At 41.7% G+C, this 16,797-nt stretch overlaps 1 protein-coding gene across 2 annotated transcripts; it reads left to right on the forward strand.

The window, feature by feature from the left end:
- The first annotated feature begins 2,251 nt into the window (after positions 1-2,251).
- On the forward strand, positions 2,252-16,667 carry LOC138962593 (uncharacterized). 2 transcript variants are annotated; one of them, XM_070334465.1, is made up of 3 exons: positions 2,252-2,369; positions 4,361-4,656; positions 11,449-16,667. In XM_070334465.1, the coding sequence occupies exons 2-3, from the start codon at positions 4,402-4,404 to the stop codon at positions 13,375-13,377; spliced, it is 2,184 nt and encodes a 727-aa protein (XP_070190566.1). In that variant the 5' UTR covers positions 2,252-2,369; positions 4,361-4,401; the 3' UTR covers positions 13,378-16,667. The 2 variants fall into 2 exon arrangements, with proteins under 2 accessions (XP_070190566.1, XP_070190567.1); XM_070334466.1 differs by having other exon boundaries at positions 2,270-2,350.
- Positions 16,668-16,797: the final 130 nt, after the last annotated feature.

Consider the following 16,797-nt stretch of genomic DNA (forward strand, 5'->3'; position numbering starts at 1 on the left):
CATGAAACCAGGCGATGGTGTACCTCAAATTGTATGGCAAAGTTGAAAATAAAGAACCCATCACACATACATGTACTTTAATTTCAATCCACCCAATAGTTTTTGAGAAAATGGGTTTACAAGATTTAGCTCTGGAAATGTGACATTGTGTTAGTATATATTCATGTGTGTGAGTGAGGGTGTGGGAGTTGAATGTGTATGAGTGTAGAGAGAGCGAGAGAGAGAGAGAGAGAGAGAGAGAGAGAGAGAGAGAGAGAGAGAGAGAGAGAGAGAGAGAGAGAGAGAGAGAGAGAGAGAGAAAACAATGAAAACAATGAAAACAACATTCTTGTTACTGATTACAAACCATGATATGAATTTCTATGTGTGTGTGAAAGAGAACTAAAAAAATAATAATAAAAAAGTGCAACAGTTCTCACTTTGTGTTGAATAAACAATAGATCCAGAGGAGCGAATTACTGTGTGGTTGTGTTTACTTTGACACGTACGTTTTGTACATGCAACTTTTACCGTGACCGTGATTTGCCACTGGTGTTCGTGATCGTGAAAACAAAAATCAAGGTAACTGTGATCGTGAAAGCTAAAATTTCCCTTCCCGTGATCGTGATGATACCCCCCCTTTGGGGCCCTCAAGAAAGGTTACATTTTTGGAACATTTAATTCAGAACAAAACAACACAGTCATGAGAACCTCGGCCTGACAACATTTGAAGTGTACAAACAAGAGTCACAATAGAAAAAACATAAAGAACAGTTGCTTTGACTTACTTTTGACTATGCCCAATATGTTTTATCTTGGGAAAAGTCGATCCATCTTAGGCATAGTCAAGATAAGACAAAGCTACATTTCTTTATTTTGTTCTGTGGTGTCTCTTGTTTCAACGTTCCAAATATTTAACGTACCTTTTTTTATTTTACTAGTGTTATGCCATTGTTTTTCAACCCATGGTTGTTTTTCTCTTGTTTCTTTTGTTTATGTGTCGGTGTATTTTGTTAAAAATATTTTTATTGGAGGTGGGGGGGGGGGGGGGGGGGGGGGGCATTGTGCTTGTGGAAGTGTTCTCTATATCTTTCATTTCATTTCATTTCATTTTCATTACTTTATTGTCCCATCGCTGGGAAATTCGGGTCGCTTCCTCCCAGTGGAAAGCTAGCAGCAACGGAGTCGCGCTACCCAGGTGTCTGCGTGTTTAGGTGTATTCAGCCACCTGCACTTATGGCAGAATGACCAAGGTCTTTTACGTGCCATTGTGATGACACGGGGGTGGGACATGGCTTCCGTCTCTGGGTCTGCACATAAAGTTGACCCGTGTCCGTCCCGGCCCGAATTCGAACCTGCGACCTTCCGATCACAAGTCCAGTGCTCTACCAACTGAGCTACCGGGCCCCCTGTGGTGTGTTCAAATTGAGTGTAATTGTTTTTAGGTTACATTCCTACTGTTTGGTGCTATGTCAAAATAATGCTGCAATGTAAGGTGCCTGTGCTCCTGCATATTTATCTTTCCATTTCATATCTTCAATCAATCAATCAATATGAGGCTTATATCGCGCGTATTCCGTGGGTACAGTTCTAAGCGCAGGGATTTATTTTTTTGTTTTGTATTTTTAATTTTTATGCAATTTATATCGCGCACATATTCAAGGCGCAGGGATTTATTTATGCCGTGTGAGATGGATTTTTTTTTACACAATACATCACGCATTCACATCGGCCAGCAGATCGCAGCCATTTCGGCGCATATCCTACTTTTCACGGCCTATTATTCCAAGTCACACGGGTATTTTGGTGGACATTTTTATCTATGCCTATACAATTTTGCCAGGAAAGACCCTTTTGTCAATCGTGGGATCTTTAACGCGCACACCCCAATGTAGTGTACACGAAGGGACCTCGGTTTTTTGTCTCATCCGAAAGACTATACTTGAACCCACCACCTAGGTTAGGAAAGGGGCAGCGCACCCAGGGTCGAACTCGCTTCCGAGCGCAAGTGCGTTACCACTAGGCCACCCTTATTATCTTATTATCATCAGTCTGTCTCTAGAATACTGCTGCACACTCCGCTAGAGCTTTGATATATAAATAATCTTTCCATATATTTTTTTTATTCTTTTGCTGTTTCGTTTTCATGTGTATTACCTCCCTTCCAAACTGTCTCGGTCGTCTAGTCTCGTTATCGAGAGATTTCATGTGGGATCCTTTGATGCATACAAGCCGTATCTAGGCTAACCAAGACTGGTCACATGCCCTTCCAACCGGAAACCAGTAAGCAAAGGCGCAATCCGACGCGAATGCGCGTAAGCCCGCCATCTTTTTTCACGAATAGCGCACAACATTGTGATATTCAAAGCAGGTTTGTCTTTTTCAAAGAGGTTTGTATTTTGAGCATTAGATTTTCACAATTCGTGTGTAATGAAAACGTCTGCCCCACTGTTTTGAAGGGAAAGTAATGCCCGATTCAACTGTTTTCATCCATGCCTCGTGTACAGAATGAAAGTCACAGTGGCCAACACACAAATTAATGCACAAAATTTGGGCTCGCACGTTCGTTTGGTTAACGTTATACTTGTAGGTAATTTTAATGCTGGATATTGTCGATGTTTTTTCTGGAAATATTTGTCTTATTCTTCATGAAGGTCGTCTTGCAAAAAGAATATTGATTATTTTACTAGAACTAGAACCGTATAGATTCTACAAAGTGGTGTTGTTTTTCTTGGCCAAAATAAGTCAATATCTTTGCTGTAATACTGGAAGTTTTTCAGTTTTTAGATGTTTGAGTAAATGCCTTTTTTTGTTGTGAAATGGACAGACTCTGAATTTAGATGAAACTGACAGTGAAACCTAGTAAATCTTAACAATAACAATAACAGCACTTTATTGTCCATTAAAATATTACATAAAAATGGAAATTTTTCTTCGGCACACCCTGCCTGCCTGTAAACGATTATAACAACAATTGTATAGGACGACACACATAAAACATAAAACATAAAAGGGATACAATCAAATATGATATTGCACTATGTGAATTTACCCTCTCATATCACAGGAGTTGGGTTTCACAGCAGAGTAATCACATTACAATATTTCACACACACCTTCACATGTAGGCTACACATTGTTGTTGGGTTTTTTTCCCAGCCGACCAGCCTCTATGTGATGCGAGAAGAATTTAAAATGGTGACTGCAGAAGGCAGGAATGACTTTTTAAACTGGTTTTTGCGTGCCAAAGGGACCGTATAACGTTTACCTGAAGGGAGAATTTCGAAACAGGGGTTGAGAGGATGGATCGGATCACGGACAATTTTGAGAGCTTTCCGCTTAATGGCAGCTTCATAGAGACTGGTCAGCTGTCGTTGGGGTTGCCCAACAAGCTTGCTAGCCGTCGCAACAATGAGAGTTTAAAATAATGTCAACATGGGCATGGCAGTTTGGCCGGGTACCGCAATACGGATTTTAGAGAGCAGAAGGCCAAAACTGATTATTTTATTATGAATTAGTGTTTATATATGTACCTGATTTGGATATTTCTCAAGGAGAATGATTTAGTTGATTTAGTTACATAGACCTGAATATAGGTCCCTGATCTAAAGCACAAAAACATCAAAATCGGCAAAGGACAGGGTGGCCGAGTGGTAACGCACTTGCGCTCGGAAGCGAGAGGTTGCGAGTTCGACCCTGGGTCAAGGCGTTAGCAATTTTCTCCCCCCCTTTCCTAACCTAGGTGGTGGGTTCAAGTGCTAGTCTTTCGGATGAGACGAAAAACCGAGGTCCCTTCGTGTACACTACATTGGGGTGTGCACGTTAAAGATCCCACGATTGACAAATGGGTCTTTCCTGGCAAAATTGTATAGGCATAGATAAAAAAAATGTCCACCAAAATACCCGTGTGACTTGGAATAATAGGCCGTGAAAAGTAGGATATGCGCCAAAATGGCTGCGATCTGCTGGTCGATGTGAATGCGTGATGTAAATGTGTAAAAAATTCCATCTCACAGGGCATAAATAGATCCTTGAGTCTGAGTCTGGAGATACGCGCGCGATATAAGACTTCATATAACAAATAACAAGTATCGAGTTATGCAAAAGTTCGAGGACAAGGACGATGTGCTGGGCAAGTGCAAACTTTACTTACAAGAAAACAGTTTTCCCCTAAATTTCAAAGCATGGTTTTTAAACTCATTTTACTATTTGTAGTTGTGGCTTGTGTCTGCTTATTTCAATTTTCATACATTTTGCTCTTAATTGAGTTTGAGTTTGAGTGTCCTTTTTAGATGTATGGAAATTTCTTTCACACAAAAATCTCTGCATGGCATTGGCAGCATGGACTAACAATAACATGTTTGATTTGTTTGTTTTGAAGGGTGTACAAGTACAACACAAGAGTGAAGAGCAGCCGCCAGCATGGCATACCTGCATCGGAGGAACAACCCCCGCAAACAACGCTTCTGTAGCATTTGCTCAGAGATGTGCTCTTTTTCGTACATCTTTTGTGACACTTGCTCCCTGTGGGTTCACAACAACTGTGATATGATAGGAGATGAAAAAGTGCAACAGTACGAACGTCTTCCGTCTGACTTTCCCTACATCTGCAGGAAATGTCGCTGTGACGAGGAGGCCAGTCTCGACTATGAAAAATGTTTGCAACGGCTTCACAGGGTCAGTTTATTTTTTTGTACTGAGGCTTTTCAATTCATTGGTCAGAACTCATGCCAGTTGTGTCTCTTAGATTCTGGAGAAGGGTCGCTTACCTTCTGAAGTTAACAAAATCAAGTTTATTTTGATTTTATTTTGGGAGGGTACAAAAAATCTACTGTCAGAGAATCGGACACTACTATTACTACTATTGTTTGTTGGTGTGCCTTACTAGTAACTTGGAAATGTATCTTTCTGACTGTAAGAATTACAACTTCAAAGTTCACTTACTTGTACCCAAAATAGTTTTGAAATCTACAGTTGTCGTGACTTTTTTTTGTGCTTGAAGTTGAAGTTGAATAAGGCCAAAAAAAAAAATAGGTGTGGTTACGGTAACATAGCCCAAAAAAATAGGGTAGGTAGGTAGGCAATCACTTTTTTTTTTTTTTTACTTTTTTTTCTAATGTGTACAAATTAAACCTACTTGACAGGGAAATAAGTGTGCGACTCGGGCGCTTTCGCTTTCATTGCGTTTTTTGCACTCGTTTTTTTTTTTTTTTTTTCTTTCTTTTTTTGACAAATGTAATAAAAAGTTATAGGATCGGCCCCTAAAAATAGGGTAGGTCGGGTTACCGTAACCACACCTATTTTTTTTTTAGGCCTAATGTCTGAATGTCTTGGAAGTGTATTTAAAAATTTGTTAGGTTCAATTAACTTCCACTTCAAGTGAGGACAAATGTTCATGAAGTCTTAAATAGACCATAATCAAGCATCTTAAATAAATCAAGGCTTGTAGTTGTAATTTGAAATCACTAAGTATATATATATATATATGAGCCTGTGCCAAAACGTGGTCAGCAAGAAGATACCTACCTTTCAAGAATAATTTCTCTTTATGAAAGCAGCAAGTTACTAATAGCACCACTCCTTCTTAAAGTAAACCCTTCAGAAAGATAGTACAGATAATTTCATCAGTTTTTGACTCACATGCGAAGCAAAAGTGAGTCTATGTACTCACCCGAGTCGTCCGTCCGTCCGGCCGTCCGTCCGGCCGTCCGTCCGGAAAACTTTAACGTTGGATATTTCTTGGACACTATTCAGTCTATCAGTACCAAATTTGGCAAGATGGTGTATGATGACAAGGCCCCAAAAAACATACATAGCATCTTGACCTTGCTTCAAGGTCAAGGTCGCAGGGGCCATAAATGTTGTCTAAAAAACAGCTATTTTTCACATTTTCCCCATTTTCTCTGAAGTTTTTGAGATTTAATACCTCACCTATATATGATATATAGGGAAAAGTAAGCCCCATCTTTTGATACCAGTTTGGTTTACCTTGCGTCAAGGTCACAGGAGCTCTTCAAAGTTGGATTGTATATATATTTTGAAGTGACCTTGACCCTGAACTATGGAAGATAACTGTTTCAAACTTAAAAATTATGTGGGGCACATGTTATGCTTTCATCACATCCGGTCAAGTACCCCCTTCTTTTAAGCATGCAGTAGTCACTCCCCTCCTGAAAAAAGCTAACCTTGACATCAACACTTTCAAGAACTACCGCCCTGTCTCCAATTTGCCTTTTGTTTCGAAAGTCCTTGAAAAAGTTGTTTTGGCCCAATTGTCAGAGCATCTCGCTAAGACAGGTATGGTTGAACCATTACAGTCCGCCTACCGCGCAGATCACAGCACTGAAACAGCCCTACTTAAGGTAGCGAATGATCTTCTCACTGCTTGTGACAGCGGCTCTGTTTCGCTTCTGGCCCTGTTGGACCTATCCGCAGCGTTCGACACCCTTGACCACGATATACTGCTGGCAAGGTTGAACACCACATTCGGCATAACAGGCACGGCTCTGGGGTGGTTCTGCTCCTACCTGACTGGACGCACTCAGGCTGTTGTGATCCAGAATAAGCACTCCGAGGACACCATATTAAAGTATGGTGTCCCACAAGGATCTGTGTTAGGCCCAGTGTTATTCACTATGTACATGCAGCCGTTAAGCAAAGTCATAAAGCACCACAATGTCCTGTACCACATGTTCGCAGACGACACTCAACTACAAAAATCCGCACACACCAAACAGTTTACAGAGTTAGTGCAGTCAATAGAATCATGCAGCGATTCCATCAAACAGTGGATGACAGTCAACAAGCTCAAGATGAATGATGATAAGACAGAGATCATGCCAGTTGGCAAACAATCAAAGTTAAAGCTTCTTTCAGAAACATCCAGTCTTACCCTTTCTGATACCACAGTCACATTCAGCACCAAAGTAAAAAACCTGGGTGTCCACCTTGACAGTAACCTGTCAATGGACGCCCACATCAACTCACTCTGCAGAACCGCCTTTCTTGAAATGCGGAGGATTAGCCAAATCAGACACCTTCTTTCCCTCGACGCAACCAAGACACTGGTTTCGGCTTTTATTTTGTCGAGACTGGATTACTGCAACTCGCTCCTAGCCGGCCTCCCAGACGCCAAGCTAGACCGCCTACAGCGCATCATGAACAATGCAGCACGTCTTGTGCTGCGCAAGTGCGACCATGTCACCCCTCTCCTCATGACCCTTCACTGGCTACCAATCAAAGCACGCATTACATATAAAATAGCTACCCTGTGTTACCGTAGCCTTCAAGACTCTGCCCCTTCTTACCTGTCTTCGCTCTTAAAGCCACACGTCCCCACACGCAACCTCAGATCCGCTGACGCAGGGCACCTTGTTGTCCCACGCGTCAAACTGAACGCTTTCGGCAAGCGCGCCTTTACCTACACAGCTCCCTCTATTTGGAACTCTCTGCCCATGTCTGTCCGCCTTTCTACCTCTCTCCCTTCCTTCAAGTCCTCTCTAAAAACACACCTCTTCCGGGAATACTTCAACCCCTAGCCTGTGCGAGTGATTCGATGTTGTCCGTGTGTGTGTTTGTGTGTGTGTGCGAGTGAGCGACACGAGTATATGCGAGTAATTGGTTGTGTGCACTGTTCAGTATTTGCCACATTAAGGAGAGGGGTCGCTTGCCATCGTAGCGCGCTGTGGGCCGGCTGGGGGCGGGTTGCTTGCGAGGGCTGTATTTTGTACATTGATTATTTGATACATGTATAATTATTAAATGCGTCTCCAGGAATATGTTTAGTTTAAATCTTGTGTCGATACTATTTAATTCTGCCTCGCCATTAGCCATTGAGTAAAACTGTTTTATCACCATTGCTTTATTGTTGTTAATTCGTCTCCAGAAATATGTTTTGTTTTAATCTTGTGTCGATACTATTTAACTCTGCCTCGTTATTAGCCATTGAGTATAACTGTTTTATCACCATTGTTTTATTGTTGTTCTTTGGCCATTTACGTTGAATGACTTGTTATACATTGACATTGATAGTTTTATTCTTCTTCTTCTTCGTCGTTCGCTAGATAGTTTTATTATAAGAACCTTTTTTTTTAATTCCTATTAACTCGATGTTCTTTAACTATGTTTGTAAATTGTTAGAGGATCTTTTAGTAGAAGTGTTTAACTGTCGAAGCTGCTTTTACCTAAGAGACCGACTGTATATTGTGCTGTTGTACTTGTCAGACTTGATTGTACCAAGTCCTTCACATGTTGTAATGCGCTTAGAGCCAAATATTTTTGTTTTTTGTAAGGGATAGGCGCAATATAAATACACTTTATTATTATTATTATTATTATCATGAGACACATTTGGTCACATATGATCAAGGTCAAGGTCACTTTGACCCTTATGAAATGTGACCAAAATAAGGTAGTGAACCACTAAAAGTGACCATATCTCATGGTAGAAAGAGCCAATAAGCACCATTGTACTTCCTATGTCTTGAATTAACAGCTTTGTGTTGCATGACCTTGGATGACCTTGACCTTGGGTCAAGGTCACATGTATTTTGGTAGGAAAAATGTGTAAAGCAGTTCTTAGTGTATGTCATTGCTAGGTTTAGCTGAAGGTCAAGGTCATGTAAAGGTCAAGGTCAAGCATGTGAGTCGTATGGGCTTTGCCCTTCTTGTTATCAATTGGAAGGTCTTCAAAAGGTTATTAGAATGCCCCAAAATGACAAAATCCGACACTTTCAAAGTGGGACATTTGACACATAGCTCTACTTCATTGTTTTGTAAGAGCATGTATGCTCATTGGAAATTAAATTTCTTGATTGTATTTCTATGAGTGTATAATGAGGATTTGCTCAAATGAGTTTGCACCCAAAACATGTTTGAATATAAATTTTTAAAAAAATTGAGTTTTAAAAGTGGCGTGTCAACTGTAACACACTGTAACGGTTCATGTCCTAAATTTCTCAAATTTAAGACTGCAATTTTCTTATTTAATTATATATTTGATAGCTTTCAGTACATTAACATCAAGAAAAGAGCCTTTACATTGAAGCCTCATGACAAAAGAAAAACTCAGATGTCATTTCTACACTCTTATTTTTGAAATTTCAAATATTTTATAATTACTGTGTCTTTTCGTTACAATTGAGCATTTCCTTATAAAATTCACAATTTGTTTCCTCTCTTTTGAATTACAGTTTAAAATGATAGCTTTTATTCACACCTGCCTGAACAAAACTTAGCTGAAGGGCATATATGTAGTTATTTTAGGCTACAATTTTATTTTATTGTAGTACAAAATAAAATATTTGTACTGTGTCCTCTTTACAGAACCGTTACGATTGACATACTGTGTCTTCAGCAGGCCGTTACGATTGACACACTAAAGTCTAAAAATCACCCAAAGCAGCATGTGTCTTGCTTCCCCTTTTGCACAGTTCCTGTGGTTGGTATTTTTAATGATAATTGAGAAAGATTTCAATGTGGTGTCTTGATGTCTTGTCACAGCAGTTATTTATTGTTTTTAATGTCTTCCGGGACATGTTACAGTTGACACACAAAATTTGAAAACTCATCCTGTGTATGTTTCTCCTGGCTCATTTTGTATTCAAACAATAAGTATGAGTTACTTATTACTAATTTTGTCCAAAAGTACATATTTTTTTAAAATAAGTGAACAATATGCATTGAAACAAAATTTCATGTCTCGTTACAAGTGACACACAAATATGAGTATCTTAGTACAGGGTTCGTACAGGTCAGGGAAAACCTGGAAAGTCATGGAATTTGATTTTTGATTTTCCAGGCCTGGAAAGTCATGGAATTTCAATTCAAGTCATGGAAAGTCATGGAATTTAACAAAAATAAGAAAGGAAGAAAAATTAACCTTTAGCACGCCAGCGGAGATTTTCGTTGCCCAGCCATTCCCCCCCCCCCCTTGCCAGCCAGCAGCGATTTGCGTCGCCAGCACAAGGCTTGTTCGTATGACCAACTTCTCGTTCGTATTTGCATTTCTTGACAACAAAAAGTATGCGGAATTGGAACGAATTACAGAGGAAGATCTTCGCAATGAACTGTGTATCGCGGTGAAAAAAATGACAGTTCGTCAAGTCACAGTGACGGTTACGAAAAGGAGACCCTATCGGTATTCCAAGCTCTCGTAATCTCTCGCAAATTTCAGAGCATAGCAAAGCATGCGGTACAGCGATCTCGTGCGAGCTGCACAAGCCAAGGTTCGAAGTTCTCGCGATGTTCAAAGCATAACAAAGAGCGTGTCTCGCGAGAGCTGCTCAGATACCGAAAAGGTACGAAAGTGCAGATGGATGGGGCGGGGATATAGCTCAGTTGGTAGCGCGCTGGATTTGTATTCAGTTGGCCGCTGTCAGCGTGAGTTCGATCCCAGGTTCGGCGGAAATTTATTTCAGAGTCAACTTTGTGTGCAGACTCTCTTCGGTGTCCGAACCCTCCCCCCGTGTACACTACATTGGGTGTGCACGTTAAAGATCCCACGATTGACAAAAGGGTCTTTCCTGGCAAAATTGCTTAGGCACAGTTAATAATTGTCTGCAGAATCTTCACCTCGATGAAGGCGGCAGTCTAAAGAAAGAAGAAGAAGAAGATACAAACAGTGGCTGGTCCAGTTTAGTGAAATGACAGGACCAGCAAACATTACCGATAATCTGACTGCGTAGCAAATGCTTGACTTGCTTGTCGAAGAGACACTGCGTAGAAACTGACTCAAATTCAGTGCAAAGCAAGCCAGTGTCAAAACTGGCAGTGACAAGACGTAAAAAGTTTGCGTGTTCGGAAATGGCGACCTGTGGATCTAGTCATGGAAAATGTTATTGAGGCTCATGGAAAGTCATGGAAAAGTCATGGAATTTTGTTTCTAAAAACCAGTGGGGACCCTGTTAGTAATCAGAATAGAAATCCAACTAAGTTTGGATACCAAAACATTTACAATGTCATAAATTATACAACATAGCTTCTTAAACTTTTGCTCTGAAACTATTTTTGCGTTTGTGAGGAGAAAATTTTGACTTATTATGTCTATCGTAACGGAAGACACAGTGGTTACGTCATTGTTTTAGCCCAGCAGTCTCAGCTATGTGAGCAATAGCAATATATCCTTAGCTTACAATGCATGTATGTATAAAAAATAAAAATGTGATTTTGAGCCATTTAACACTTTTTATGAACAAAATATTAAGCATAGTACTGTGTTCTGCGTTACAGTTGACACACATAAATATCAAGCTTTGTCCTGGCATTATCAAAAAGGTATGCTGCCAGTTATCTTTTAACCGTCAAAAACAGAATCCTAAAACAGTCAAAATGACTATATTAAATTTGCAAAGCTCTGTTTGCATTCTGAATTTTGCATGTGAATGTCCCATTTCAAGGATCACCTTTTGGCACAGGCTCATATATGCATTAGCTTTAATTAATGTTCTCTCTCTCTGCATGTATTTTCAGGCTGCTATACAAGGGATAAAAAAGCTGAAGGGCTGCGTAAAGAGAGAGGAGCTGTTCCTGGATGGACCGTTCATCGGGGTGTCTGGGGTGGGCAGCCTTGCTGTGGACCTCAACGCACAGTCTATGATGGAGAAGTACCTCCCCAAGGACAAAGGAATCCCTGCGGCTGTGTCCAACACAGACCATGTGCTGTTTCGCGCTGTGTCGCTGGCCGTCTGCGCTAAAGACTCCCTGGCATGCGAGCTGCGAGTGAGATGCTGCATCGAAATGGTCAACTTTGCTAGCTACTACCGATACCAAAAGTCCCATCACATGTTGGCCCGCTGCGCCCCCGATTACACAGAGAGCTGCATCGACTGTGCTTTGGTGGATGAAGGGTCTTCCATATGGACGCTGTCAGGCCTGGCGAGCGTTGTGCGAAGGCCCATTATGTCTGTCTACCCTAACGTAAATGGCCCCTCTGATCCAGCCGTTCAGGCTCTGAACGCAGTCTTCCAGCCGCGGGAGGGGGAGTTCAACTGCCAGCTGGTTCGCATCCTGTGGTGCAGTGAAGCGACAAACATCATGCAGGGCAAATGGAAACCCAACCATTTTGTGCCGCTGTTTGATCAGCAGAGGCAAGAAGCTCCCTCCCCAGCTAAAGATCGGGGGAAGCAGGAGCTCGATTCCAGTCAGGACACAGAAGCTGACTTTGAGAACTTTGAGGATGCATTTGAAGCTGAGTTTGGACCAGAATCAGCTGGGGAAGAAGCAGAGGCGGAGCAGCTGCAAATACCAATGCCCCTGGCTGAAGGAGGTGAGCAGATAGACTTTGGAAAGTTCATGGACGTCTTTGAAGCCTATGAGAAGATCACCACAGCCACGATCGTCAACTCGGAAATCCCCCGAGGAGTGAAAGAGAACGTTTGGTTTTTGATCGACAACAGTCACAACGTCCAGCACCCTGAGAGAAGGAACACTTTCTTTGATGACTGCGGTGTGTGGGACTCCAAACACGGCTCAGTGGCCAAAAGCCACTTACTGCTGGACGACAAAGGCATTCTTTGCACTCTCAAAATCCATGCAGGGGTGTTCAAACAGCTGTCCAAAACCAGGGGCAAGCAGCACTGGGTCACCATCGACCCCCAGCCAGACCCGGACAGGGTGGTGGTCTGTCATCGCTACTATGCCTTCCTGAAGCGCTGCCCCACATACAAGCGACGCATCATCTGGTTCACTATGCCCCCGTCGCAGGAGGCGGGCAAGGATGTGGCTCTGGTGGAGTATCTGGGCAAGTTCCCAGGGTTCCCCGCCCAGAGGCACGGAAACGCCAGGCGAGGCAGAGGCGGCTCTCGTAACTACGTCCGCACAGATCCCAAGCTCCTGGAAGAGATTTCGGAGCAGATCAAACAAGGCACCAACCTGACGCCCATGAAAATCTTCAAAGAGATCCAAAAGAAGCTGGGCTCGACCTCCACCCTGCGTGACCCCAGGCAGATCAGGAACCTCAAGTACTCCATCCTCAAGCGAGCCAGGCAAGCCCAGGGGAAAGGAGCGATTGTACCAAAGCAAGAACCTGAAGAGTTCACTACCATCTCCCTGCAAGAGACAGGCGAGGTCAGCATCGACGAAGCAGGCAACGCCACAATGGGAACGGAAATCTCCAAGTCCGACTACGACCAAGGTCTCATCAAGGTCATCATCCACCAAGGTGACGGTGAAATGGGGGAGATGGTGCAGTCGGTGGAAGAAATCACAGAGGGCTCCGAGGTGGCCCACTCCAAAATTCTGCAGATGGAGGATGGGCAGCAGGCTATCAGCTTCATGGAAACTGACACCAACGGCATGCCAGACCCCAGCACGCGGACAGTCATCATGGTCAAAGACCTGAATGCTGCCTTGGCTGCTAGCGCCGGTGCAAGTGAAGTGATGGTCACTCATCCAATCTGAGTGTGTAACTGTTCAAGACTGTTGATTACTGGCAGCTTTGCACTTGCCCGGTTCCTTTACTGTAAAGGCCAGTTTCCTCTTGATTGACTATCTGTTCTGACATTCCCAGATGCCTGAGATGGGTAGAGCTTGTTAAAAAAAACACCAAAGAAAGAGTTAAAAGGTCAGGGGGGGGGGGGGGGGTGGGGGATGGGCTGAGGGCATGCTTCTAGTTCTATGTGGGCTGCAATATATTTTGTTGAATTTTTTGGGGGCGGTGTTTTAAATTTAAATAAATAGTGTAATGTTCAAGTATGAATTAGAGCATGTCTTGAGGATGAAAAGACAGACAAGAAGTTGTTAATCAATTTTTTTTTCGGGCATGAAACACAAGCTGCTCATGTGAAATTGGAATTCCTTTGGTATTGGGAATAGGATTTTCTTAAAAGAAACTCCCAAGGTCTGTTTTGAGATAACTAACCAGGGTTTAGTGCAGTCAAGTGAACTACACAGGCATGAAAATTCTCCGTATTTTCCGTATTTTTGAAAAAAATAAACCGTTTTTTGACTCACATGCGAAGCAAAAGTGAGTCTATGTACTCACCCGAGTCGTCCGTCCGTCCGTCCATCAGGCCGGCCGTCCTGAAAACTTTAACGTTGGATATTTCTTGGACATTATTCAGTCTATCAGTACCAAATTTGGCAAGATGGTGTATGATGACAAGGCCCCAAAAAACATACATAGCATCTTGACCTTGCTTCAAGGTCAAGGTTGCAGGGGCCATAAATGTTGTCTAAAAAACAGCTATTTTTCACATTTTTCCCATTTTCTCTGAAGTTTTTGAGATTGAATACCTCACCTATATATGATATATAGGGCAAAGTAAGCCCCATCTTTTGATACTAGTTTGGTTTACCTTGCTTCAAGGTCAAGGTCACAGGAGCTCTTCAAAGTTGGATTGTATACATATTTTGAAGTGACCTTGACCCTGAACTATGGAAGATAACTGTTTCAAACTTAAAAATTATGTGGGGCACATGTTATGCTTTCATCATGAGACACATTTGGTCACATATGATCAAGGTCAAGGTCACTTTGACCCTTATGAAATGTGACCAAAATAAGGTAGTGAACCACTAAAAGTGACCATATCTCATGGTAGAAAGAGCCAATAAGCACCATTGTACTTCCTATGTCTTGAATTAACAGCTTTGTGTTGCTTGACCTTGGGTCAAGGTCACATGTATTTTGGTAGGAAAAATGTGTAAAGCGGTTCTTAGTGTATGATGTCATTGCTAGGTTTAGTTATTTGACCTTGACCCTGAAGGTCAAGGTCATGTAAAGGTCAAGGTCAAGCATGTGAGTCGTATGGGCTTTGCCCTTCTTGGTTTTTTTTTTTTCCGTATTTTTCCTTTTTTTTTTTTTTTTTTTTTTATTCCTAGTCATAGTTATAGTAAAATAGTTTTGGGGCCATGTTTGAATCCAATTTTAAGGCTCAGATAGCCCCAGATTGCACCAAATTGCACCCTTGAAAAAAAAATTTCCGGGGGGGGCATGCCCCCGGACCCCCCTAGAAGTCTTGGCGCTTCGCGCCTGCGAAACTTGGCGCTACGGGCCTTCGAATTTTGTTTTCAGTATTTATTTTTTTTCAGTTTTCATGCCTGACTACAGTACAACACAACTGACAATTCTGTTGACAGTGACTCAGTGAGACATAACTTGAAATTAGTACCTGAACATTTGTTTCATTTTACCACAAGGGTTATGCATCTTGTTTGTTATAATGTTGGCACCCGTGTAACTGTACGCTTGGCTAGGTCAGGGAACTAAATGTACTCAAGCGGAAGAAGTGTGCCTTTAAAAGTGAAAAAGAAAGCAGGGATAACATCAGGCCATATTGGTGTCTTGTTGGGACTTCGGATTTCCGCCGCTACTGATGACTGTGTTCACTATTTGGTACAAGAATGAAAGGGCATTGGATTTGGAACATATACAGGGTGTCTCAAAAAAACTACCCGATTTTCTTTCAATACTACAGACAAATCAGTAACTTTATTGAAATCATTTTTGCGTGATATTGTAGTCAGTTCATAGAAGTTTCTTCCCCAGTTCACAGCTTTCAGTTGAGATCGTCCGTTTCTTCACACCACGTGATCAATGTAGCCACCCCGTTTTCCAATGACAGACTGCATCCTCATTGCCATATTGTTCATTACATTGGGGAATGTTTCCTGTGGGATGTTCTGGATTTCTCTGAGAATGTGGTGGGGCTCCATCCTGTTGGAACCACTGTGTTGTCATTCCGATTTCATTGTCCCTTCTCTTAGTTTTTCCATTTCTCGGTACTGATGTTTCAATGTCTTTTTGGGTACTTTTTTTTTGAGACACCCTATATATATATATATATATATATATATGCATCTGTGAATGCTTATTCCGGTGTACAGTTTTGCTTAGATGGCTCATGATGTATTCGTGAGCTTGTTATACAGGGTGACCCAAAAAAAAGAGTACCCAAACAAAACGTCATAAATTGAACAAAAATAAAGCAATCTTCATAAAATTTATTTACACACACAAGTAGCCTCTGCATGATTTCAACAAAAAATGTTAGCGTTCTAGCTTGTCTTTCAGGAAAGTTATGCTCATTCTACAGAACATGCTCCAAATGGCCTCCCCCGGATTTAAATCCCCCAGATTTCTATCTTTGGGGGTTCCTGAAAGACAACGTCTACAGGAACAACCCACAGACAATCGCAGAACTCAAGTGAGCCATCACAACAACCATTCGCGGAATCTCGCAACAGGAGTGTGTGCGGGTGATTGATAACTTTGCGCGGCGAGTTCAAGTTTGCCTGAATCGGCGCGGAGGCCATTTGGAGCATGTTCTGTAGAATGAGCATAACTTTCCTGAAAGACAAGCTAGAACGCTAACATTTTTTGTTGAAATCATGCAGAGGCTACTTGTGTGTGTAAATAAATTTTATGAAGATTGCTTTATTTTTGTTCAATTTATGACGTTTTGTTTGGGTACTCTTTTTTTGGGTCACCCTGTACCTGACTCAGAATCACTTTTTCATGACTAAATGTTCAATTTGTGAAAGTACATGTTCAAGATTTCCTGAAGTCGTTCATATTTTGATCCCACTTATGTTATCCTGTTCGAAATTGCTTGAAAGTTTATTTTTTTATGTGGAACATGTGTTTTGTTGGTTAAATTTGCCATTGGTTCTTTGAAGGAGGTCACTAATCAGTAAACAGTGCTTCCTCCTGTACAGAGACCCCTGAATTAAAATCTGAATAAAAACTTTGTGTTGGTGTTTTCTTCATTAAGCCAGTGAAATAAAATACTCTCTGCCAGTGTACCACAATTTCTTTTCTGTTCTTTCTTTATTTATTTATTTGGTGTTTAACGTCGTTGTCTTAATAGAATGCAAACT

This window comes from Littorina saxatilis, linkage group LG3 (genome assembly GCF_037325665.1).
Source record: "Littorina saxatilis isolate snail1 linkage group LG3, US_GU_Lsax_2.0, whole genome shotgun sequence".
In the NCBI taxonomy this organism is placed as follows: Eukaryota; Metazoa; Mollusca; class Gastropoda; order Littorinimorpha; family Littorinidae; genus Littorina; species Littorina saxatilis.